This window comes from Hemicordylus capensis, chromosome 10 (genome assembly GCF_027244095.1).
Source record: "Hemicordylus capensis ecotype Gifberg chromosome 10, rHemCap1.1.pri, whole genome shotgun sequence".
NCBI lineage: Eukaryota > Metazoa > Chordata > Lepidosauria > Squamata > Cordylidae > Hemicordylus > Hemicordylus capensis.
In genome coordinates this window covers 20,150,641-20,173,849 of record NC_069666.1, presented here as the reverse complement: position 1 = coordinate 20,173,849, position 23,209 = coordinate 20,150,641, and the positions used below count along the sequence as shown (strand labels likewise).

General features: G+C 48.1%; 1 protein-coding gene across 3 annotated transcripts; it reads right to left on the bottom strand.

Annotated features, from left to right (window-relative positions):
• Window positions 1-1,733: 1,733 nt before the first annotated feature.
• Window positions 1,734-23,209, bottom strand: LOC128334685 (protein PML-like). Of its 3 annotated transcripts, none has more exons than XM_053271672.1 (9): window positions 23,056-23,209; window positions 18,176-18,645; window positions 17,205-17,785; window positions 15,145-15,182; window positions 12,156-12,212; window positions 11,543-11,789; window positions 9,060-9,118; window positions 6,127-6,235; window positions 1,734-4,148 (listed from the first exon to the last, which is right to left on the bottom strand). In XM_053271672.1, exons 1-9 carry the CDS (start codon window positions 23,116-23,118, stop codon window positions 3,436-3,438), a joined length of 2,337 nt encoding a protein of 778 aa, XP_053127647.1. In that variant the 5' UTR covers window positions 23,119-23,209; the 3' UTR covers window positions 1,734-3,435. The 3 variants fall into 3 exon arrangements, with proteins under 3 accessions (XP_053127647.1, XP_053127649.1, XP_053127648.1); XM_053271674.1 differs by lacking the exon at window positions 23,056-23,209 and adding an exon at window positions 20,638-20,957; XM_053271673.1 differs by lacking the exon at window positions 12,156-12,212.

The window sequence follows — 23,209 nt, the reverse complement described above, 5'->3', positions numbered from 1 at the left end:
GACACCCCAGCAGCAAGGAAGGAGGGGAGTTGAACTGGATTTATATTTCAATCAAAACTGTGTGGCGGCACAAGCTCCTCCTGTTCCCAAGCATCTCATGCCCCCCACCTGCCTGCCTCCCAAATTATGATGGTTGTGGGCGGATGCCTGCCGTGCGGGATGCCAAGGGGGCCATGGGGGGCGGAGAGATCAGGCAGGCAGTGAGGCAGCGACAGCCAATGAAGTGGAGACGGCAGTGACAGGTCCTCTCCCAAGCCCGCATGCCTCCCAAATGAGAGCGACGGCCCTGTTTGAAAACCCACACATTAAAAATGTATACGTGTCTTTAAAAAAATGCTGCTGGGGGGGATATTTGCTGCTGTGAGCAGCAGCCTTCGCCGCCTCTCCCGTAATCTGCCTCTGCTTGCAAGTATGATGCTGATGCTCTTCCACTGAGCTACAGCCCCAGCCCCTAAGTTGAAGAGCTTCCTGGGCTCACATGTCGTCTCCCATCCAAGGCTCCAAGGCAGTTTTTGCTTCGCAAAGGGATGATGGTTCATGCTCACTGCCACAAGACCAGCTCTCCTCCCCGCAGACGCAACACTGGTCTGGACCATAAGCCGCCAGCTTCGGACAACAGGTTTGCAGAAGGAGAGGGATTCATTCCCTTTGACTGAGAGGAGAGAGGCCTAGGCCATGCAGAGAGTGTACGACGATAGGTGCTCTCCTCAGCAAAAACAGCAGTGCAAACACTGCCCAGAATGGCTTTACCTACATTCAGAATGGCTCTGCTCAGGCCCTTTTGCCAACTTAAGATCAGACACTCACCAAAAACCAAGTGCTATCCATCACAACCACAAGTTGTTATTCTTGTGGCAAGCCAGCTAATGCCACAGCGGGGAAGTAACTTGCCTAGCGAGCAAGAGGTTGCCAGTTCGAATCCCCGCTGGTATGTTTTCCAGACTATGGTAAACACCTATATCGGGAAGTAGCGATATAGGAAGGTGCTGAAAGGCATCATCTCATACTGTGAGGGACGAGGCAATGGGAAACCCCTCCTGGGCTCTGTGGGCGGCAGGAGTCGACACCGACTCGATGGCACAACTTTACTTGTACTTTACTGTTGTGGCCTGGCAATAATGGAAAACCGGAACCACAGGAATGTCCTCTAAATTTTTGCCTTAATATTCTATCTGCTTAAAATGACGTGGATGGTGGTGGGTCGATTGGTGTGATCCAGCCTCCCAACTCACCCTCTTGAGTATGATGTTCATAGTAAGAATGTCCTTCTCCTGCTGTTCATACTCAAGAGGTGCACTGAGGTAATTTTGGAGCCTGGACCTAAAGGCCTTTGGAGGCCCCACCGTAGCAAGTTAAGCATCATTTTTTAACATGTAGATTCTTGAAAGCACAAGCCACACCAACCAAGAGAGACTAAAGAGTGTTTGGGGGCCCCAGGGTGTGTGGAGGCCCTGGACTTGGGCCCCAAAGTCCAGGTGTAAGAGCACCTCTCCTCATACTTCTTGAGTTTCTGGCCCTGCAAACCCGCCTTCTTTCTCCTGACACTTCCCATTCACCTATCCCTATCATTTAAGACCATCGAAACTGGCTCCCAACAAGAACAGAATGTAGTAGGCCAGCTCAATTTGTGTAAAAGCCCACCTTCTTAGCATGTGTTCTAAAATGCGAAGCATTTGCAAAGAGAGCGTGGGAGAAACCCCCCCTAGCAGAACCTTATGTCTCATTCGTTTTATTTATTTATTTATTGTTAAGTTTTTATACCGCCTTGCATTAAAAATAATCTCAAGGCGGTTGACAAAACATTGAAAAACAACATAAAACCATAGAAACATGACACAATAAGAATTAAAATGGAATAAAACCATTAAAAACCGACACAATGAGAATTCAAACTGAATATAAAAATACAAATCTAATTCAAAGTTTTAAAACATGTACAATATAACCATAAGATATAAAGCAGCAGCAAACATAACACTCCTTTAAAAGCCTGGGTAAAAAGGAGAGCAGAGCTGGTCTTGTGGTAGCAAGCATGACTTGTCCCCTTAGCTAAGCAGGGTCTGCCTTGGTTGCATATGAATGGGAGACTTGATGTGTGAGCACTGGAAGAGATTCCCTTCAGGGGATGGAGCCGCTCTGGGAAGAGTATCTAGGTTCCAAGTTCCCTCCCTGGCAGCATCTTCAAGATAGGGCTGAGAGGAACTCCTGCCTGCAACCTTGGAGAAGCTTCTGCCAGTCTGTGAAGACAATACTGAGAAAGATAGACCAATGGTCTGACTCAGTATATGGCAGCTTCCTATGTTCCTAAGCTGAGATTTTACTTGCTTTCTAAAAATTGTGATGGAGACTGGGAACCGGAGGCATTCCAAAGTCTCCTGAAAGTATACTGCCATGTTTGGACACATCTCAACCTGGATACAAAATTTACAATTTTCAATGATGAAAATTGCTTTCTAAAAACGATGATGGAGACTGGGGAGTGGATGCCCACCGGGAGAGCATTCCAAAGTCTCATGAACGTATACCACCGTGTTTGGACACATCTCCACCTGGATCCAAAATTTACAATTTACCCTGATGATGAACAGAAGTCCTGAACTTTTGGAACTAAAATAGAACTATATAGTAACTCATATAGGGCAGTACAACTTTGGCCTGCCAGCTGTTGTTCAACTGCAACTCCCATCATCCCCAGCTACAGTGGCCAATAATCAGGGATTATGGGAGTTGTAGTCCAACAGCAGCTGCTCTGGTCCATGGACCATAGCTATGCCTGAGCAGTCCAAGGGCCACAATGGCCCTTCCATCGGCCAACTCAATCTGATGCAACTGGCATTTGGTCCCCCATCTATGGGCCAGCCATTGTAAGGAAGAAGCTTTTCTCAGGAAGATGGTAGGCTTGTTCATATGATCATAATTAGAGTAGGCAATCCCATTTGCAGAGTGTCTGTGGGTGAAAACAGCTGTCTAACTAGGGGAGAGGGGGCTCGTGTTCGCCCCTCTCTGTGGCAGACCCTCGCACACACCTGCAACACCCCCTGCAAGACATCATGCCCAGGGGTGTGGCCATCACTCAGAGGGGCCAGCATGGTTTGGCCAGTCCTGCTCAAATCCCAACCGGCTTTCCCCCCAGTTGGGTCCATGGTTGAACCTTCGAACCGGGCCCGGTTCGAAGCGAATCAGTTCGAGATGAACTGCTCATGCACACCCCTAGAAAAAGGGAGCCCTCCGATGGAGCTACTGCTCAGCACATGGCCACAGCCAGCACCTCCGACATTGTTTTTAAAAGACAGAGGATCCTATATTGGGAGCAAGCACAGATCCTGCATTAATGGAGGGGGCTTCTCCTATCCCAATTATGATCACGTGAACTGCCCTGGTAAGTGGCTTTGCCGGCTGTAGATGGTCTCACCCCCATGGGGTTGCAGCTAGACTTCAGTGTGTTGCTGCAGGCGATGGACACCGAGCTGCTGATGAAGGAGTTTGGAAATAGATCCGAATCTTACTCAGCTTCAGGATTCTCTTCTCAGGGCTCCTGCACCTGGACTTCAGGTACCGGCACAATTTTTTAAGGCCATTTTCTGGGTCCTCGTGGTACACAGACTGTAAGGTGGAAAGGCTGACATTCTGTAGGGCCAAAGTCTGCAGAGAGGGCCTGGAGAGGAGTTTCATTCTCAGGAGGGGCTGGAGGGAAGCGTAGCATCGCAGGCTAGAATACAAGATCACAGGTTTTCTCTCCGTGGGTGGAGAGAAAACATCCAGGACATCGCACAGGTGCTTCACAGTCTCGGCACACTCTCTAGCATGGGTGGCACCCCAATCCCTCCCCAAGTAGTTGTTGGCTAAATGCTCCAGCTTATAGCTGGGGATCTTAGGATGTTTCTCTTTAATAAGAGGCAGGGCATCTAGGAAACCACAAATGGACGCTTCAAAAAATTCCCCCTTGTTGACGGCTTCCAAGGCATTGACCAAGGCTGGGAGGTCCATGGACCAGAGGTCGTAGCCCACTAGAATGGGCTTCTGGAAGAACTGGAGGTGTTGAAGGAAGTCCTCCAGACCAATCTCACAAAAGTTATTTTTCATATCTTCTTGAAACTTGATGGAGAAGCAACTTGTGCCTGAAAAAGCCACCAGATGAATGATTTCTGCTGCAAGACAAGTGAGAAACTGAGTTTATCCAGACTGATAAAGACACACCTATCATGACTAGGGATAGGGCCATAGGTCAGTGGCAGAGCATCTGCGTTGCTTGAAGAAGGGCCTGGGTTCAATCCCTAACAGGATTCTAGCAGGGCCAGGAAATTCCTAGCAGGAATTCTCCAGGTAGGGCTGAGAAAGACTCCTGCCTGAACCCTTGGAGAGCTGCTGACAGTCAGTGTAGACCAGTTCTGCACAGCTCTGGCCCTCCAGCTGTTTTTGGCCTACGAGTCCCATCATCCCCAGCCACACTGGCAAAGAGAGAGGGATTATGGGAGTTGTTGTCCAACATCTGCAAGAGGGCAGAAGTTGTGCAACTTGGCTGGGGATGCTGGGAGTTGTAGTTCAGCAACATCTGGCGGACCCCGTTACGAACCACCGGTAAAAGGGATCTTCCTGTGTTCCTATGAATGTCTCCTGCAGTTGAGAACAGAAGCAACATCCCCACTGGATCAGACCAAGGATCCATCTAGTCCAGCATCCTGTTCCCATCAGTGACCAACCAGAAGCTTCCAGGAGGTCCCCCCAAAGGATATGTAAGTAATAGCAATTGCCCTCTGCTGTTCATTTGCCTACTTCTGCAGTGCAGGGAGGTTCCATGCTGCCATTGTGACTAACAGTCAGAGGCAGATCTCTTCTCCTCCACAAATGTACCTAACTCCCTTTTAAAGTCATGTGAGTGACGGGCCATCAAGACATCTTGTGGCAACTCTATAAACGACTGATGGAGAAGGAGAGTTCACATGGCTGCCATTAAGGTCAGAGAAGCCCCCTACCCTCATTTGGGGGCTGGACACGCTCCTGTGTGCCAACTGGTGTCAGTGAAAAACATGGCCGGAGGCTCAGTAATCAATCAATCAATCAATCAATCAATCAATCAATCAATCAATCAATCAATCACTGGAAGGGTGATTGACCCTTAGAGAGGAGAGCCGGTCTTGTGGTAGCAAGCATGACTTGTCCCCTTAGCTAAGCAGAGTCCACCCTGGTTGCATATGAAAGGGAGACTAGAAGTGTGAGCACTGGAAGATATTCTCCTTAGGGCAGGGATCCTCAACGTTGGGCCCCCAGATGTTCTTGGACTTTAACTCCCATAATCCCCAGGCCCAGTGGCTTTTGGCTGGGGATTATGGGAGTTGAAGTCCAAGAACATCTGGGGGCCCAACGTTGAGGATCCCTGCCTTAGGGGATGGAGCTGCTCTGGGAAAAACATCTAGGTTCCAAGTTCCCTCCCTGGCTTCTCCAAGATAGGGCTGAGAGAGGTTCCTGCCTGCAACCTTGCAGAAGCCACTGCCAGACTGTGTAGACAGTACTGAGCTAGGTGGACCTATGGCCTGTCTCAGTATATGGCAGCTTCCTATGTTCCTATGTTCCAGTTCGGGGAGGGCGGAAGGGCGTGACTCAACCGGGCTGTGAGGTGCGCTCCTCCCTATTGAAACCGGCAGCAGTTGATGATGAGGAAGACCAGCAGAAGGGGAGCCTCTGGAGAGAAGTTAGGCTCAGCGAAGAAAAGAAGGTCTGGACAGTGGCAGACTGGGTGATCAATGCACTCCACTGCAACTGAAGCCGGATTCAGACATTATGCTGTATAGATGTCTGTACACTTGTCCATGTGTTTTGTGTGAATGACTGTGCCTGTGTTCTTTTTAAAAATGAGTCTGGATACAGGCCCTTCAAATGCATGGCCCAGATAGGAAGTGTACTGCTGTACCCGTGTCCAGCCTAACATGTGAATGACTGTACCTGGGTACAGATCTGTACCTGTGTGCACTGTACACACAATGTACGAGTGTTGGACATAATGTGTGGATGGGGCCCCGAAGCTATGCCAGCACAAGGAGAGGGAAAAAGAGCTGTATTGCTTAAGAGAAGGCCCTCAGCCCCACAATAAGAACATTATTATTCTGGCAGTAGCTGTTCGGCTCTTACATAGAAGTTTCACGTCAAAGAACACCAAGTCCCCATTCTCCGAGTCCAGCTCCTCGGGTGTGTTGAGTTCTTCCAGCCAGTTCTCGGTTCCCTCTAGGAAGCTGGAGCCCTGGCAATAAGGTAAGAAGTGCTGTGACACCTTCACAAGGAAGGGCTATCACTCAGTCCAACTACAACAAGTAGTAAGCAAGTAATTTATTACGGCCCATGCCCAGTCAAAATGCAAACAAAGCATAAGTCAACATCACAGAACATAGTCAAGGCAATAAAACGAAATGGCGTGTCAAATTATATAAAAATCTCAGATACAGCTAAGATGTTCCCGTCTCAGTTTACAGGCTGCAGCACAAAATCTTGCTATCTGCGCTGTGACCTCTGCATATCGGTCCGCCAGGAAATAGGAAATATAGTACTCTTCTGATCGACCCGGTCTATTTTTTAGAAATGGTTCAGTCCAAGTAATACGAAGGTCCTCGTAGTAAACACAGTGTAAAAAGACGTGTGCAAGCGACTCAATATCACCCGCACCACATGGACACAGCTGGCTCCTTAATAGAATCCCCTTGAATCTACCATCTGAAACGGCAGAGGGCAAGGCATTAAACCACGCTAGTGTGGACAAATAGAGAGGGCAGCATTCACTGAGAAGAGACTTGTGGCACCTTAAAGACTAACACACTTAGAGCTCTTTCTCACAGTCAGTGAGGACGGGTCCGTGGGAAGGACAGCTGCTAGAACTTACCTCCCCCTGCAGATGATAATTGGGTCTGTGCTTGGCTTCCTTAGCCCAGTCTTGGCTGTGCATGAGAACAGCCTCTTGTTGTGGCAAAAGCTTGCATACCCTAGAGCTCACTTTCCCACATGCCTGAAGTGTTATCCTCACGTTTGCAAAGATATATCAGGAAAAAACAACTGGGTCAAACTGAACTGCCCTGTCATTAGTGGTTCATTAGAACCAGCGGGCGGTTTTTTTGGTACTAAAACCTGCTCAACTGGGTTCTGCAGCCTTGCAAAGGGCAGGCTGGTTGAACCCGTCCAGTTTTGCACATCCTTAACTATGAGGCTCAGCAGGGAAGCAACTTGCCTAGGGAGCAAGAGGTTGCTGGTTTGAATCCCCACTGGTATGTTTCCCACCCTAAGGGAAACACCTCTATCAGGCAGCACTGATATAGGAAGATGCTGAAAGGCATCATCTCAGACTGCGCAGGAGGAGGCAATGGTCAACCCCTCCTGTATTCTACCAAAGACAACCACAGGGCTCTGTGGTCGCCAGGAGTCGACACTGACTCGATGGCACAACTTTACCTTTAACTATCAGGAGGCAGTCTTATATTGTGCAATCCCTGCCTACTGTTTGAGATTTTCACCAGGCACTGCCCATACATCTGAAGCCACCAGGACTAGAAAATAGTTCTTTAAAATAAAATAAAATAAAAATGAAGCCAAGCTTTTTCAATACACCCGATTCTGTGGTCAGTAGTAAATGCAGTGCTTGAGGAGTGAACATATGAAGCTTCTTTGCAGTGTCTCTTCAGGCAGAGGCTACTGCTCAGAGGTAGAGCATCTGCTCTGATTGCAGAAGGATCCAGGTTCAATCCCTGGTTTTTCCATCCAGGGCTGGGGAAAACCCATCGGAAAACCTCAGGCCCTTACGATGAAGAAGCCTGGAGTATGGACTTCACTGGGTTTTGTTGTGAGCATGCACAAGACAAGGATGTAGCAGTGAAACATGTTCTTCATCCAAAAGTGCCATAGATGATTGGTAGACACATACATACTTTATTTTGGTCATTGACCGCATAATAGAAAACATTAAAAACAGATTAGGAGGTAAAATCTTTACGGGTTTTACACATTGTGTAGCAAAACTTAGCCATCCTACCAGATACCCCTACTTTAAAACTGGTAGTCTAGATAAAACTTGTCTGGATGACCAGGGAACTCTATTAGTAGCGGAGAAATCCAATTTATACAAAAATCCTTATAAAATGTGCAGTAAAGAATAGCGTGAGCAGTGGTTTCTATATCGCCTGAGCTGACAGGGCATAAATGTCCTGAGTATGGTAGCTTTTTGAACTTCCCCTCAAGGACTGCGGTTGGGAGTGCATTTAGGCGAGCAAGAGTCATAGCTCTTCTAAATTTAGCAATTGTTAAGCCATTAAGATATTCTGCAGGCTTGGGAGGTGTAGCAAGGTTGGAGTGGGCCCAGAGACAAAAATGGGCCCCCCGCTTACTGAAGCTCAGCTCATGAAGTAAAGAAATCTTAAATGAGGCTGAACAGTGGTAACAAAAAGCAGAGTAATTTTTAAAAAATATATATAACCTATGTGATACAATAGAACATCATCCTAAATTATTTTTTAAAAGGTTTTTTAAATTGTGGACGATGCAAGACATTTAATGGTACTAGAGAAAGACGTGCTGTTCTGGTAGCTCCAGGTTTTAAAACCCACATCAATTTCGGAGGATGAATACGACTGAAGGAAGCCCGGGCGGGTGCGTGGCTGGGGGAGTCATGTGCCCCCCCCAGGCTGTGGGCCCCCAGACAACTGTCTCCCCTTGCCCTATTATAGTTACACTCCTGAGGCTTTGTGCTAATGGCCTGTTTGCCTCGCGGCAGCTTTGCTAGCTCAACTTGTAGATCTATGTCTAAGGCATGCTGTTTAAAAACCCACATGGCTTGGACATGCAGGGCAGGAAAAAACCCATCTGAAACCCCCAGGGCCTTATAACGAAAAAAACTGGAGTATGGACTTCACTGGGTTTTGTTATGAGCATGCACAAGATAAGGATGTAACCGTAAAACATATTCTTCCTTCAAAAGTGCCATAGATATGATCATAGAGATGGGAGGCACCATGGGCCAGAGTGTCTCCTCAATATGGGAGAAGCAGCAGCATTTGGCTCTTGGGCTTTGGTGCCTCTGCACTCACCGCAGATTCGTCATTGCTGTCTTCCTCGTCAGAGCAGCTGCCCAAACATATGGGGTCATCTGCAAGAGAAAAGGCAGGACACCACAGCATTAATGTGATGCACATTCTGATTTCCAAAATGCTGGGAAATTCCCAGCAGTGCTATCCGGCTTGGCTTGATGCTCCTCCATTTGCTAGGGGACTTGGTCTCTCTCTAAGCTTGCTTCAAAGCTATCTTTCAGCTGTCACTGAGATCCAAATATTTCTTTGCTCTATCTTGGCCTGAGAGCAACAGCCCTCAGTTTGTCTCCAAGGAAACACAAGCCACACTTCCCCGAGCAGAGAGAAAATCTGGGGACAGTGCTACCCCACTTATTTATTTTGGATGAGATCATTGCACAAACTTGTAATTTTGTTACTGTGAATGTTGCTGCTGTGAATTTCCACTATAGTTATCCCCAATGTTTAAAAGTTACATTAAAAATGATCATAGTGTCTTCCTCTTGCATTTCACAGCAGTCTGATCCCATTGTTAATAATTTCTTTCTCAATACCCACATATACAGAGGCAGCCCTTACATGAGGCAAGAAGAGGCCGTTGCCTTGTGTGGCAGAGTTTTGGGGTAGCAGGGTGGCAAAATGCTCTCCCCACCAACACCACTGCTGTAATTGGAGCAGCTCTTTGGGTCCAATCTCACTTTTTCAAGGAGTCACCCTCATCACACTCTCGACAAAGCTTGCAAGGGTTGGTTCTGAAAGGTGGCTGGACCCTGACAGGGTTATGGGGCAAAGTAGCATTTAGTGCCTTGCCTTGCCTAAGGCACTGCAAGACCTTGGGCTGCCTCTGTGTATCGACTTGTCAACAACACCCCATGCATTTGACGAAGGGCACTCTAGCCCTGTGGTTCCCAACCTGTAGTCCATGGACCATTGTGTACTTGAAGTACCATAAGGGTACTTCAGGGTTCCGTAGGGAAGATAATGTAATAATAATATAATCCTACTGAGAGGCCTGCTACTGGTAAGCGTACTTTTCCCATTGGTAGGTCTACTGCAGGTAAATGTGCTGTGATGAATGCAATATGTTTGTGACTGAATTTTTTATTAGAAATAACTGTGCTTTAAATGCTCCTTTATTGATATATTATATGTGTGTGTGTCTGTCTGTACATACATACATACATACATACAGGAGAGTATGTGCGCCAGTATAGCATAGTGGTTAGCATGTTGGACTAGGACTGGGAAGACCCAGGTTTGAATCCCCATTCAACCATGAAACTCACTGGGTGACTCTGGGCTAATCATGTATGTCTCAGCCTAACCTACCTCACAGGGTTGTTGTGAGGATAAAAATAACCGTGTACAGCTCTCTGAGCTCTTCAGAGGAAGAGCGGGAAATAAATGCAAAAACAAACAAACAAACAAACACACATACACACACATATGAATGATTCCCACCAGCCACAGGCTATATTAAAAAATGTTTAGAATGGCTTGCTCGCATGGTGGTCCGCAACAACTTTTGATGACGCTGATGATGTTCTGATCCGGGAAAAGGTTGGGAATCACTGCTCTAGCCATGAACACTCATGCCACAGTAAACCTGTCCATGTAAGGGACTACAGGAATATTTGGAATTTTGATGCAACCTGTAATGAACTCTGTGCATTCAAGTGGCATTTCTTGGAGAGGAGAGCTGGTCTTGTGGTAGCAAGCATGACTTGTCCCCTTAGCGAAGTAGGGTCCACCCTGGTTGCATATGAATGGGAGATGATGTGCGAGCACTGGAAGATCTTCCCCTTAGGGGATGGAGCCACGCTGAGAAGAGCAGAAGGTTCCAAATTCCCTCCCTGGCAGCATCTCCAAGATAGGGCTGAGAGAGATTCTTGCCTGCAATCTTGGAGAAGCTGCTGCCAGTCTGGGTAGACAATACTGAGTTAGATGGACCAATGGTCAGTATATGGCAGCTTCCTATGTTCCTACGATCAAGATACTGTACCAAACTCAAGGATGGGGCGGTATAAAATTGTAATAACTAACTAAATATCTATCTCAAGCATACACTCTTGCCGTGCCTCGTGGATTCCTCTGCTCCCCACCCACCTAGCCCCCTTAACAAACTCGGCTTTTAACCGAGGTTAAGGGTTCTCTCTCACCCTTACCCCGGCTATCATGTGACTCCCTGGGCTGTGTGCAGCCTGAGGAGTCACAGAGATGGGGCACAGAACACCCATCTGATGTGTGCCACATGCTGCATTGACAGATGACCAGGGGCCGGAAGAACAAATTCCCACCCCAGATCCCTCGGCCCTGCTCCGAGCTTCATGGAGAAGACCTGCCGAAGAGGACCTGCTTGGTCATCTGGGGGGAAGGTAGGTTAGGAGCAGGCTTTACCCTGCACCCTCCCAGCCCGGCCCTGGTGACCGTGAGAATTGCCTTAGGTGTAAACTGGATTGGTCCTAAGACTTCAAATGAACGCCAGTGGCAAAGATTTCACCTACCTGATTCCAATGACTGCGAGAAATGAATGGGACTGCCTTGTGCATTGTCACCAGTGACTTCTCCTGAGCTACGTGCTGATGCAGATGCAGCACTGGTCCCTGGCTGTTCAAGAGGACTGCAGCTCGCCTGGCTGGCTGATTTCTTCCCTTCACTGTCACCAGGATCAGTTTTGAACACTTTTGGAAGGGTCTGAACAGCTGTACCCTCTTGCATTTTTCTCTTTGCCGGTGAGTTGACTGAGTGTTTCTGGGGAGAAGAATTAGCCCTTGATGGTTGATTTCCACTTGGGAAGTAAAGCATACATGTGTGTACACGCACACACACACACACACCAGCATTCCCTGCAACAGGGATGCCCAGATATTGTTGACTACAACTTCCATGACCCCCAGTCAGAAGGCATTGTAGCTGTGGATGATGGGAGTTGTAGTCAACAACATCTGGGAATCCCTGTTATAGGGACTATTTACACACACACATGCACCATTATCCAGGTTCTGTGCCACTAGCTCAGTAAGATGAAGTGAGATCCCGAGGGGCTGACAATGGCTCGGAACAGGATGACATAGTGTAGTGACATTAGTAGGGAGGGAATTGTGCAGACACACTTACCTTAAGTATGCGGGTCACACAGTTACCTACTATGTTGCTAATCTTTATTCTACCAACCTGAAAAACAATGGAAGGATTAATAGAAAAACAGCGCTGAAACAGGAACTCCAACCCTAGAGGGCGTCCCTTCGATGAGGCTGAGTGCTGTGTTGCCTCAGATGGCGGGTTATTGGGGCACCAGCACAATGGCAAAGATGCCCTCCTGCCTTTGATCTTGTGAACTTACTGACTGATTGATTGAACACAATTGGGAATTGACGGAGGGAGTATGACTGCTGGTTTTTTTGGATCTTTCAGGGGCTTTCAATACGATCAACCAAGATATCCTTCTGGATTGCCTGAGGGATTTGCAGATAGGAGGCACTGTTTTACAGTGGTTCTGCTCCTATATCTTGGGTAGATTTCAGATGGTGGTGCTTTTGAATTGGTGCTCCATTCTGTTGCCAATGCTTTTTAACATTTAACATCTTTTTCACACAATGCATAATCAACTTGTGGAATTCTCTGCCACAAGATGTGGTGACAGCCAACAACCTGGATGGCTTTAAAGAAGGGTTTGGATAACTTCATGGAGGAGAAGTCTATCAACAGCTACTAGTCGGAGGGCTATAGGCCACCTGCAGCCTCAAAGGCAGGATGCCTCTGAGTACCAGTTGCAGGGGAATAACAGCAGGAGAGAGGGCATGCCCTCAACTCCTGCCTGTGGCTTCCAGTGGCATCTGGTATGCACTGTGCGAAACAGGATGCTGGACTAGATGGGCCTTGGGCCTGATCCAGCAGGGCTGTTCTTATGTTCTTATCTACATGAAACTGCTGGGTGAGGGCATCCAGGGATTTTGTGCTGGGTGTTATCAATATGCTGGGTGCTAATAATATGGTATTATCAAGGACAAATCTATTTCTCCTTGTCATCAATATCAGGAAATGGCATTAGCCCCTTAAATGCATGCTTACAGGCAGTAATGGGCTGGATGAGGAATAATAAACTGTAGCTGAATCCAAGCAAGATCGAGGTGCTCACGGTGCTCATCGTTGGGGGTAATAATCTGCAAGACGGGATATAACTTCTTGTTCTGGATGAGGTTACACTCCCCCAGAAAGAACAGGTTTGTAGCTTGGGAGTGCTCTTGGACCCAGTCTTACCCTGGCGCATCAGGTTGAGGCTGTGGTCAGGAGTGCTTTTTACCAGCTGCAACTGATCAACAACTCCACCCTTTTCTTGAGGAGAATGATCTGAAAACTGTGGTAAATCAGCTGGTAACCTCCAGGTTGGACTACTTCAATGCACTCTATGGGAGGCTGCCTTTTATGTAGTTTGGAAACCTCTGTTAGTTCAAAATGCAGCATCCAGATTAGTCTCTGGGATATCCCAGAGACACCACATTATGCTTGTTTTTAAACAGTTGCACTGGCTGCCGATATGTTTCCGGGCAATGTACAAAGTGCTGGTTATTACCTTTAAAGCCCTGAATGGCTTAGGCCCGGGTTACTTGAGAAAGTGCCTTTCGCTACATGATCCCCATTGCTCATTAAGATCATCAGGAGGGGTCCGTCTTTGGGTGCCACCAATTCCTCTGGTGGTGACTTGGGATCGGGTCTTCTCAGCTGTCACTCCTGGGTTGTGGAACACGCTCCTCATGGAGATAAGATTATCTTTCTTGGAGGCCTTAAAGACACATCTTTTTAGCCTGGCTTTTAATATCTAGTTTTAATTTTAATCTGATTTAAATGTGTGGTTTGTTTTGTTTTTTAAAGTTTTATTATCTGTTTTTTATTTTAATGTAAATTGCCCTGAGCCATTTTAGGAAGGGTGGTGTGTGTATGTGTAGAATAAATAGATAAATAAATCAAACTAAAATTAAAAACGTCAAATCACATAGAACAAACTGAAATAACCATCAATACAACTGTTAAACATCATGGTCATTCACAGGACCCAGGAGGCTGGGGCGGGAATGCAGGAGCCTGTGGGCCTCCCACTACATGATCCTTACTGCTCCTAGGCTCCCAAGTGACAAGCACATGAGTGTTCCGGGGGTGGCGAGGGAAAGGGGGAAAGCAGGTTGGGTCCTCCTGCATCTCATAATTCACAGTGCAAGGGGCACTGGGGGATTTCTGCCCACCCTCCCTCATTTCTAGCCCAGGTTTCAAACCTGGGATCCCTGGCTGGGGAGCGCCAAAACGGGAACCAATTCCAGAGCTTCTCACGACTCTTTCTACCTGGGTAGGGCTGAGGTAGCCCGGGTACATACAACTGGTTGTGAGAATGGCCTCATTATGAACGAAAAGCCTGATCAAATAGGTGCGTTTTCCAAAGTTGCTGGAAAGCAGCCAAAGATGGGCAGGTTCTGATTGCATTTGGAAGCATGTCCCACAGAACAACACTAGAGAAGGCCTGGTTCTGGGTTGCCACCAAATGAGCTGGTGGTAAATGTAACTGGACCTCCCCTGATGGGGTTTCAGGTGGTGGGGTTCATGAAGAAGGCGTGTTTTTATAAACAGTTCATGTCTTGGATGCTCATCTAGCAAGAGCACCAGGCCATCTATCCCAGCACAGCATCGCTACCCCTTCCCACCCGAATCAACCTGGGAAGGATATTGCGCTGTCATAAGTGAGGACATGTGCCTGTGTGAATATTTCTATGGGTGGCAGACTCGCTGCAGCTGATATGAGATAATTCATAAACACACAAGTTGCTAGGATGCATGTGTCTTGAACCAGGGCCTCCAACAACCAACCCCCAGAGCCTTAATCCTGCACCATCAGGGCAACACAGAGGGAAACTGAGTTGGCTGGACTGAGATTTGTTGCTCTACAGCGCCACCCTTAGCAGTGGCAGGGAGGAGAACTGAAGCCACTCAGCCCCAGGGGAAGCCAGCCAGTCCATGAAGATCACAAGGTCTTTGGGGAGGGGGAAAAAAAGAGTGTGTGTACACAACCAAAGGTTCTCCATTTGAAGATAACAGAAATATACAAACCAGCTCTTACCTGCTTGGAGGCTTCTTCAGATCTATCTGGGACAGCTTCTAAAAAGAGCAAAACCCAGTGAAATAGGAAATGGGACACAGGAGTCTTTAGGTTTGTTCCCATTTAGAATGTGAATGCAATGACGACTTCAGTTTCACAATTATTAGTAGTAAGGTCCACAACATATGTGGCCTGCATCTCCCCAGAAAGTTATACAGTGTGCAGTTTTAGGCAACGTACTGAGGCAGAACTCAGGTTTGTGCTGGTTAAGAAATGGTTAAAGGACTCACAAACTGTTTTAATTGTGAGTTGCTGAATGTACCATAAATCTGTCTCCTGTGGAATGTTGCGAGAGGCCCTGTTTGGGATCTGGAGATAGCTGGGCGCTAACTATGACACCTTCAAGGACACAGCATCTGGCCAAGGAAAGGAGAGAGATAGTTTGCTTTTCAACATGTAGAGAAGAAATGCTCCATTGTACTAGAGGAATGTAGTCTAATTGCAATAATTATAATAATTGTAATATGACGGTTAAGTGATGCTAACCAATGAAGATTGTATTTACTGAATGTAATTGAGATGGATATAAAGCTGGAAACACGATGTAATCTGGTATCTCAGGTTGGGAGCGATTCCACTGAGATCAATTGCCTGGCAATTAAATCTGTTTTCTCTCAATTTGCTGGTGTCAATTCTCACTCTGAACCCGGGCTAAGGAATTCTGCTACAGTACCTCATCCTGCCAGTAGCCAGGAGTGCTTTTTATCAGCTTCTGCTGATATGCAAGATACATCCATTTCTGGAGATAAACGACCGTAAAAACAGTGGCACATACGCTGGTAACCTCTAGGCTTGACTGCTGTAATGTGGGGCTGCCTTTGTACATAGTTCAGAAACTACAATTGGTACAGAATGCAGCAGCCAGATTGGTCTCTGGGTTTAACCGACGGGACCATATAACGATGATTCTAAAAGAACTGCACTGGCTGCCGATATGTTTCCAAACAAAATACAAAGTGCTGATTATTACCTACTATAAAGCCCTTAATGGCTTGAGTCCAGGGTACTTAAGAGAGTGCCTTCTCTGTCGTGAACCCTGTCGCCTATTAAGATCATCTGGAGAGGTCCGGTTAGGGATTGGGCCTTTTCTGTGGCTTCCCCAGGGCTTTGGAATGCGCTTCCTGCTGAAATAAGAGCATCTCCTTCTCCGTTTGTTTTTAGGAGGACCCTGAAGACGTACCTGTTTTCCCAGGCATTTAACTGAGATTTGAATTTTAAAACTCAATTGTGTTTTTATCTGTTATGATTTTTATATTTCAATGAATTTTAAATGTTTTATATTATGTTTTAATTTGTGCAACGCCTGGAGATTTCTATAACAGGCGGTATAGAAATTCAATAAAATAAATAAAATTGAAATAAATCATGGAACTTTCCTGTTCCATAAAACTCACTGGTTGTGGTTCCCCAAGATTTAGCAGGTGTGAGTTCTAACACCCAACTAACAGTTAGTGTCTAATAGTCCTAGCAGGTGTTATACTGCTACTTGAGCCAGGCCCCAAGTAGATCTCTCCCAGGTAGACAATTGAATGGTCTGTTTTGACTAGTGGTAGCTCCAGGAATTCTTACCCAGCCCAGGTCCTTCAACTGGAGATGCCAAGGGCTGAACATGGGACTTTCTTCATACAAAGCAGATGCTCTTCCACTGTGTTATGGCCCCTCCCTGTCTAACTCATTCCATCCAATTTGTCCTGTACCAGGTGTGCAGCTAGGTGAGGGCAGGCTCCCCAGTGGCCCCTAGTGTGCACCAATCACACCCCCTGTGTGAGATGACCAGCAGCCAGAAGAGCCCCCTCTGGAGCTCATTTACCAGTTGGCTTCATTGTTGGCTGGGTTTTCTCTTTGTTCTGTCCCTGACCGAGGGAGCTGGCTGGGAATGAGGCCAGCCAGAGCTCAGGGGGAGGGGCGAGGCAGGCAGCTCCCAGGAGCTGGGTGGCTCGTGTTGTTTGGACCCGCCCTCCCATCACAGCTCCGCCCCTGTCCTGCACCAATCAGTGTAAACGCGTCTCTGAGAGTCTCACCCTTATCTTTCGTCACTCTCTCGAACAAAGCCTGGAGTTGCGTTTTGACCTCAGCAAAATTCTGGATCTGGATCTGGAAATTGATGGCGGGCAGCTGTTTCTTTTGGAGCTCCTTCAGGGACTCCTTGATGAAGAGGTGCATGTCCATCACCTCCTGGTCGGAGGCATAGAGACGCATCTTCTCCACCATCCGCTCGCTGGAGGCCATCCTCTGGAGCACCCCTTCCAGGTGCTGCAGCTTCTCCTCTACATTTTGGACTTGCTGGCGGTGCTGATCTTCCACTTCGGCCAGCAGCTTCTTCCCCTTCTCCTGCACCACCCGCACCATCTCCTCAACCTTCTGCTGGATCTGCTTGGCAGTTTCGTTCCTCACCTCCTCCATGCTTTCCACCAGTTGTTGGAGGCTGCCATGAGTTTCCTCGTAGCTGCTCTTCTTCTCCTTCAGCTCCGTGCTCATACTCTGAAGCTCATTCTTTCTGCGTTGGATCTCGCTTTGGATGTCACAGTGTTGCCCACTGTGTTTGCTGTCCAACAGGGCACAGGTGCAACACATGCACTTCCTGCAATCTGGGCAGTAGATACTAGGAATCAAATGCAGTTAAGAGTCATTACACTGTGGGCAGGATCATCTCCCATATGGACATAAGGAATGTCCTGCTTGATCAGGCCAAAGGCTCATCCAGAGGCACCTGGTGGGCCATTAATTGGGCAGGATGCTAGACATAAGAATAGTCCTGCTAGATGAGGCCCAAAGAAGAATAGCCCTGCTGGATCAGGCCCACCAGATGCCTCTGAGAAGCCCACAAGCAAGAAACGAAGGCACGCCCTCTCTTCTGATTTTGCTCCCTTGCAACTGGACAATGGCTACTAATCTGAGGTCTATAGGCCACCTCCAGCCTCAGAGGCAAGGTGCCTCCAAATACCAGTTCCAGGGGAGCAACAGCAGAAGAGAGGGCTAGTGAACTACCTACCTTAGAATTTGGTTATTGTGGCTCCCTTTGGAGCAGAACATGATGCTGAGCTTCCTGATCCCTGCAAGGCATTCATTAAGAGACTCAGCCCTGAGATCCTTGAGTGCTTTAGCTTCATGGCTCTCCCTCTTCAGGTATCTCTGGTGGAATTCAAAACACGAGCTGCAAAGGAACTCTTCACAGTCAGAACACCAAAAGCTCGCCTCCTTCTTACAGTTGTCACACATCAAGTCTTGGCCACTGGTGATCCTCCGGTAGATGCTTAGCTTGGCCTGAAGATTTGCAAAGAGCCAGTTGTCCTGGGCGGGGGTCTCTGCATTTTGGGAGTGTGGGGTCTCACATATGGGGCAGGAACTTATTGACTCGAGGCATTCGGCACAGAGGTTGTGGAGGCAGGAGATGAGCTTGGGGCACTTGACTTCCTTCTGGCATCCCTCGCACAAGAGGAACTGGAATTCTTTATCCATCTCCTGGAGGGAAACAGGAGATCGGCTGAATCACAATCCTGAACTTCTAACCCTGGCTGAATACAGACCACCAAAACTTCGCAAGGGGTCGGTGTAGGGAGGGATGATTCTAGAACTAGTTTGTGGGAGCAAAAGGGTGTCAAATAATTTAAGATGGGGTCAAGGAATTCACTATACATAGAGGTCATTCACACAATCAAAAGCTGGGTTCTACCCAGTTTTGGGAGGTGTGTGCTCTCCCAGTTTTTGGTTGTGTGGAAGCAAGGTAGGAGAAAAATCTGGGTAGCTTTTCCTCCTCCCTTGCTTCCACACAATCACCTCTACCCAGGTTTTCCTCCTATCTTGCTTCCACACAACCAAAAATTGGGAGCATCCACAGCTCCCAAACCTGGGTAGAATACAGTTTTTGATTGTGTGAATGACCTCATGGTCTTACCCAGCACAGTTCCTGGCAGGTTTCCATCAAAGGCTGGGTTCTACCCAGGTTTGGAGCTGTGTGTGCTCCTTGTTTTTGGTTGTGTGGAAGAGAGGTAAGAGGAAAACCTGGGTAGAGGTGATTGTGTGGAAGCAAGGTAGGAGAAAATCTGGGTAGCTTTTCCTCCTACCTTACTTCCACACAATCACTTCTACTCAGGACGCGTTGAAATGCTTACCTCCCATGCAGATGATCTCCTTTTTCATTGCTGGGCAGCAGATCGCATGCCCAGATGACTGATTGCTGCTCCCAGCAGCATGGAGGTTTGGGGGGGAAGAGCACGGTACATTGAGGGGGGTCTCCCGGCACCAGCTGGAAGCTACTCGTGTGTAGGTGCTGCACGAAGCCCCGCGGCACCAACACACAACCAGTTAACCCAGTTTCTCTTGTGCCCCAAACCTGGTTGTGCCCCAAACTTGAGGGCTCCTCAAGTGGGTTTGCTGACGCTGTGAGTTGCACGCTATGGCGGATTAACGTAGTAGCAAATGTAGCATTTGCTACGGGCCCCGTGTTTTCGAGGGCCCCGCACGCCCGGCTTCCAACTGGGAATCAAAGTTAAAACTTTCCCTGTTTTATTTAGTCCATGTTAGATAAAATATCCCTTTTCTGCTAAATGTGCCTTTTAAGAGAAGGCCCAGCACAGCATCTGTCCAGTGGCTGTTGCCTACCACATTTTTCTTTTTAGAGTGTGAGCCCTTTGGAGACAGAGAATCATCTAGCCACTCTTTATTTTTTCTATGCAAACCACTTGGAGAATTTTGATTGGAAAACGGTATATAAATGTTCACTGTTGTTGTAGTAAGTGTGAATTTGTGGCTTGGTCTCCCATAACTCCAAAATGTAGCAAATGAAAAAAAATGAATTACTTTCCTATGCAAATAAATAATTTATGTTTTAATATTTATGTGCATTTAAAAAAAAAAATCAAGGCCCCTTTATAACATATGCTACCGGCCCCGCACTAGCTACCTAAGCCCGGTTTTGCCTCTGTGTGTGTGTATTAGGTCAAACCTTACAGTCTGCTTTCCAAGCTAGTTTTCTCTTTTGGTCCGAGACCATATGGGAGGAAAGACCAGGATGGGGAGAGAGCTCAGCACCAGGCCAGATGAAATCTGCAAGGGAGATGAGCTGGTTTTGCGGTAGCAAGCATGCATTGTCCCCTTGGCTAAGCAGGGTCCACCCCGGTTGCATTTGAATGGGAGATTGCATGTGAGCACTGTAAGAAATCCACCTCAGGGGATGGGGTTGCTCTGGGAAGAGCATGTCCCAAGTTCCCTCCCTGGCATGGGCTAAGAGAGACTCCTGCCTGCAACCTTGGAGAAGCCGCTGCCAGTCTGGGTAAACAATACTGAGCTAGATGGACCAAGGGTCTGACTCAGTATATGGCAGCTTCCTATGTTCCTATGACCCTGCACTCCCATGCATACATGGAGGTAATTCACACAATCAAAAACTGAGCTTCTCCCACGAGCAGTGAGAGGGCTTGCAGGCTATCAGTGGTGAAGGTGGGTTAAACCTACCTTCCCTGCAGACGATCGTCTTGGCTTTCCTGGGCGGGCAGATTGCCTGCCCAGACGGACAGCGTCTGCTTCCAGCAGCTCCAATGGTCAGCGTGCTAGGATGTGCCATCATGCGTCGCCCCTCTGCAACTGGTACTCAGAGGCATCCTGCCTTTGAGGCTGGAGGTGGCCTATAGCCCTCCAACTAGTAGCCAACGATAGACCTCTCCTCCATGAAGTTATCCAAACCCCTCTTCAAGCCACTCAGGTTGTTGGCTGTCACCACATCTTGTGGCAGAGAATTCCACAAGCTGATTATGCATTGTGTGAAAAAGTACTTCCGTTTGTCAGTCCTAAATTTCCTGGCAATCAATTTCATGGGACGACCCCTGGTTCTAGTGTTATGTGAGAGGGAAAAGAATTTCTCACTACCCACTTTCCCCACACCATGCATGCTTTTATTGACCTCTATCATGTCTCCCCACAGTCGTCTTTTTTCTAAACTAAAAAGCCCCAGGTGTTGTAGCCTTGCCTCATAAGGAAGGTGCTCCAGGCCCCTGATCATCTTGGTTGCCCTCTTCTGCACCTTTTCCAGTTCTACAATGTCCTTTTTTAGATGTGGTGACCAGAATTGTACGCACTACTCCAGGTGTGGCTGCACCATAGTATAAGGGCATTATAATATTAGCAGTTTTATTTTCAATCCCTTCCCTTCCCTGCAAAACTTCCCTGGGAGTTTTGAACGCCCGGCTTTTAATTCACATCTCCTCCTGAACAGAGGAGGTGCATTCACATAGTGGACAGATTTAGTCCCAAGTCCCTGCGTGCTATCGGGGAGCACTTCACACACCATTCAGGTTTTTCACTGTGAGAAGAGTGTCACCAATTTCTGAGATTTTTTTAAAATTGACTTTTCCTGTTGGTTTCTGGTGACAACTTGGGAGTCTGCAGTCAAGCCTTGCAGTCAAGCCAGCTGTCTGGGAAAGAAAGCCCTCAGCCTGAAACTTTGAAGAGCTGTTGCCCATCAGAGCAGAAAATCCTGAGCTGGATGGACCGATGGTCTGACTCACTGCAAAGCGGTGCCCTTTCTTCATCCTAAAGGCTCCTATGGAATCTAGTGGCTTTTCATTTCCATCCTGCCTCTCTCAAACAACAGAAAGGAAAGGAAAGATTGTGCTATCCTGTAGACTCCTGGTGCCCACAGAGCCCTGTGGTTGTCTTTGGAAGAATACAGGAGGGGTTTCCCATTGCCATCTCCCGCGCAGTATGAGATGATGCCTTTCAGCATCTTCCTATATTGCTGCTGCCCGATAGAGGAGTTTCCCATATTCTGGGAAACACCCCAGTGGGGATTCGAACCAACAACCTCCTGCTTCTCCGCTGCCCCATCAGGTGGCTCTCAGACAACAACGCCACTTTATTTTCACTTGCAGAACCAGTGTTGTAAGATAACAACAACAACAACAGCAACAATATTTATATACTGCTTTTCAACAAAGGTTCCCAAAAGCGGTTGAAAGAAAGAAAGAGGGAGGGGAGAGGGAGGAAGAGAAAGGAAGGAAGAGGGGAGGAGGGAGGGGGAGGGAGGAGAGAGAGAGAGAGAGAGAAAGAAAGAAAAGAAAGGAAGGAAGGGGGAGGGGAGGAGGGAGGGGGAGAAAGAAAGAAAGGAAGGAAGGAAGGAAGGAAGAGGGAGGGAGAGAGGGAAAGGAAGGAAGGGGGAGGGAAGAGAGAGCGAGAGAAAGAAAAGAAAGAAAGGGGGGGAGAGAGAGATAAAGGAAGGAAGCGGGAGGGAAGAGAGAGAGAGAAAGAAAGGGGAAGAGAGAGGGGGGAGGGAGAGAGATAAAGGAAGGAAGCGGGAGGGAAGAGAGAGCGAGAGAAAGAAAAGAAAGAAAGGGGGAGGGAAGAGAGAGCGAGAGAAAGAAAAGAAAGAAAGGGGGAGAGAGAGAGATAAAGGAAGGAAGCGGGAGGGAAGAGAGAGAGAGAAAGAAAGGGGAAGAGAGAGGGGGGAGGGAGAGAGATAAAGGAAGGAAGCGAGAGGGAAGAGAGAGAGAGAAAGAAAGGGGAAGGGGGGGAGGGAGAGAAAGAAAGGAAGGAAGGGGGAGGGAGGAGAGAGAACCCTGTCCCCGAAGGGCTCACAGTCTAAAAAGAAACATAAGAGAGACACCAGCAACAGTCACTGGAGGTCCTGTGCTGGGGGGTGGATGGGGCCAGTTGCTCTCCCCCTGCTCAATAAAGAGAACCACCAGGTTGATAATCTCTCTCTGTAGGCGGTCCTTCCACCTTCCCCCCCTTCAACCCGCCTCTCTCCCCCCTGCATCGTGGATCTGCTCCCTAGGATCCCCTCGGCTGCTTCTGCAAGGCTCGCCTAAAAGCGGCCCATCGCCTGGCGCTGCCCGGAGTCCTCCCCGGAGCAGCAGCAGCTCGAGGGTCGGGTCTCACCTGCTGGCCTGAGGCTGATTCCGCGGCAGCAGCCACGCCGGCTGCGGAGATCTCCTGGGACATGGTTGCTGGCGCCCGCGAGCCGCTCACCTGGGCGAGAACACCGTCCCAGCGACAACGTGCGGCCACGCGCCCCGCGCCCCCTGGCTGGCTG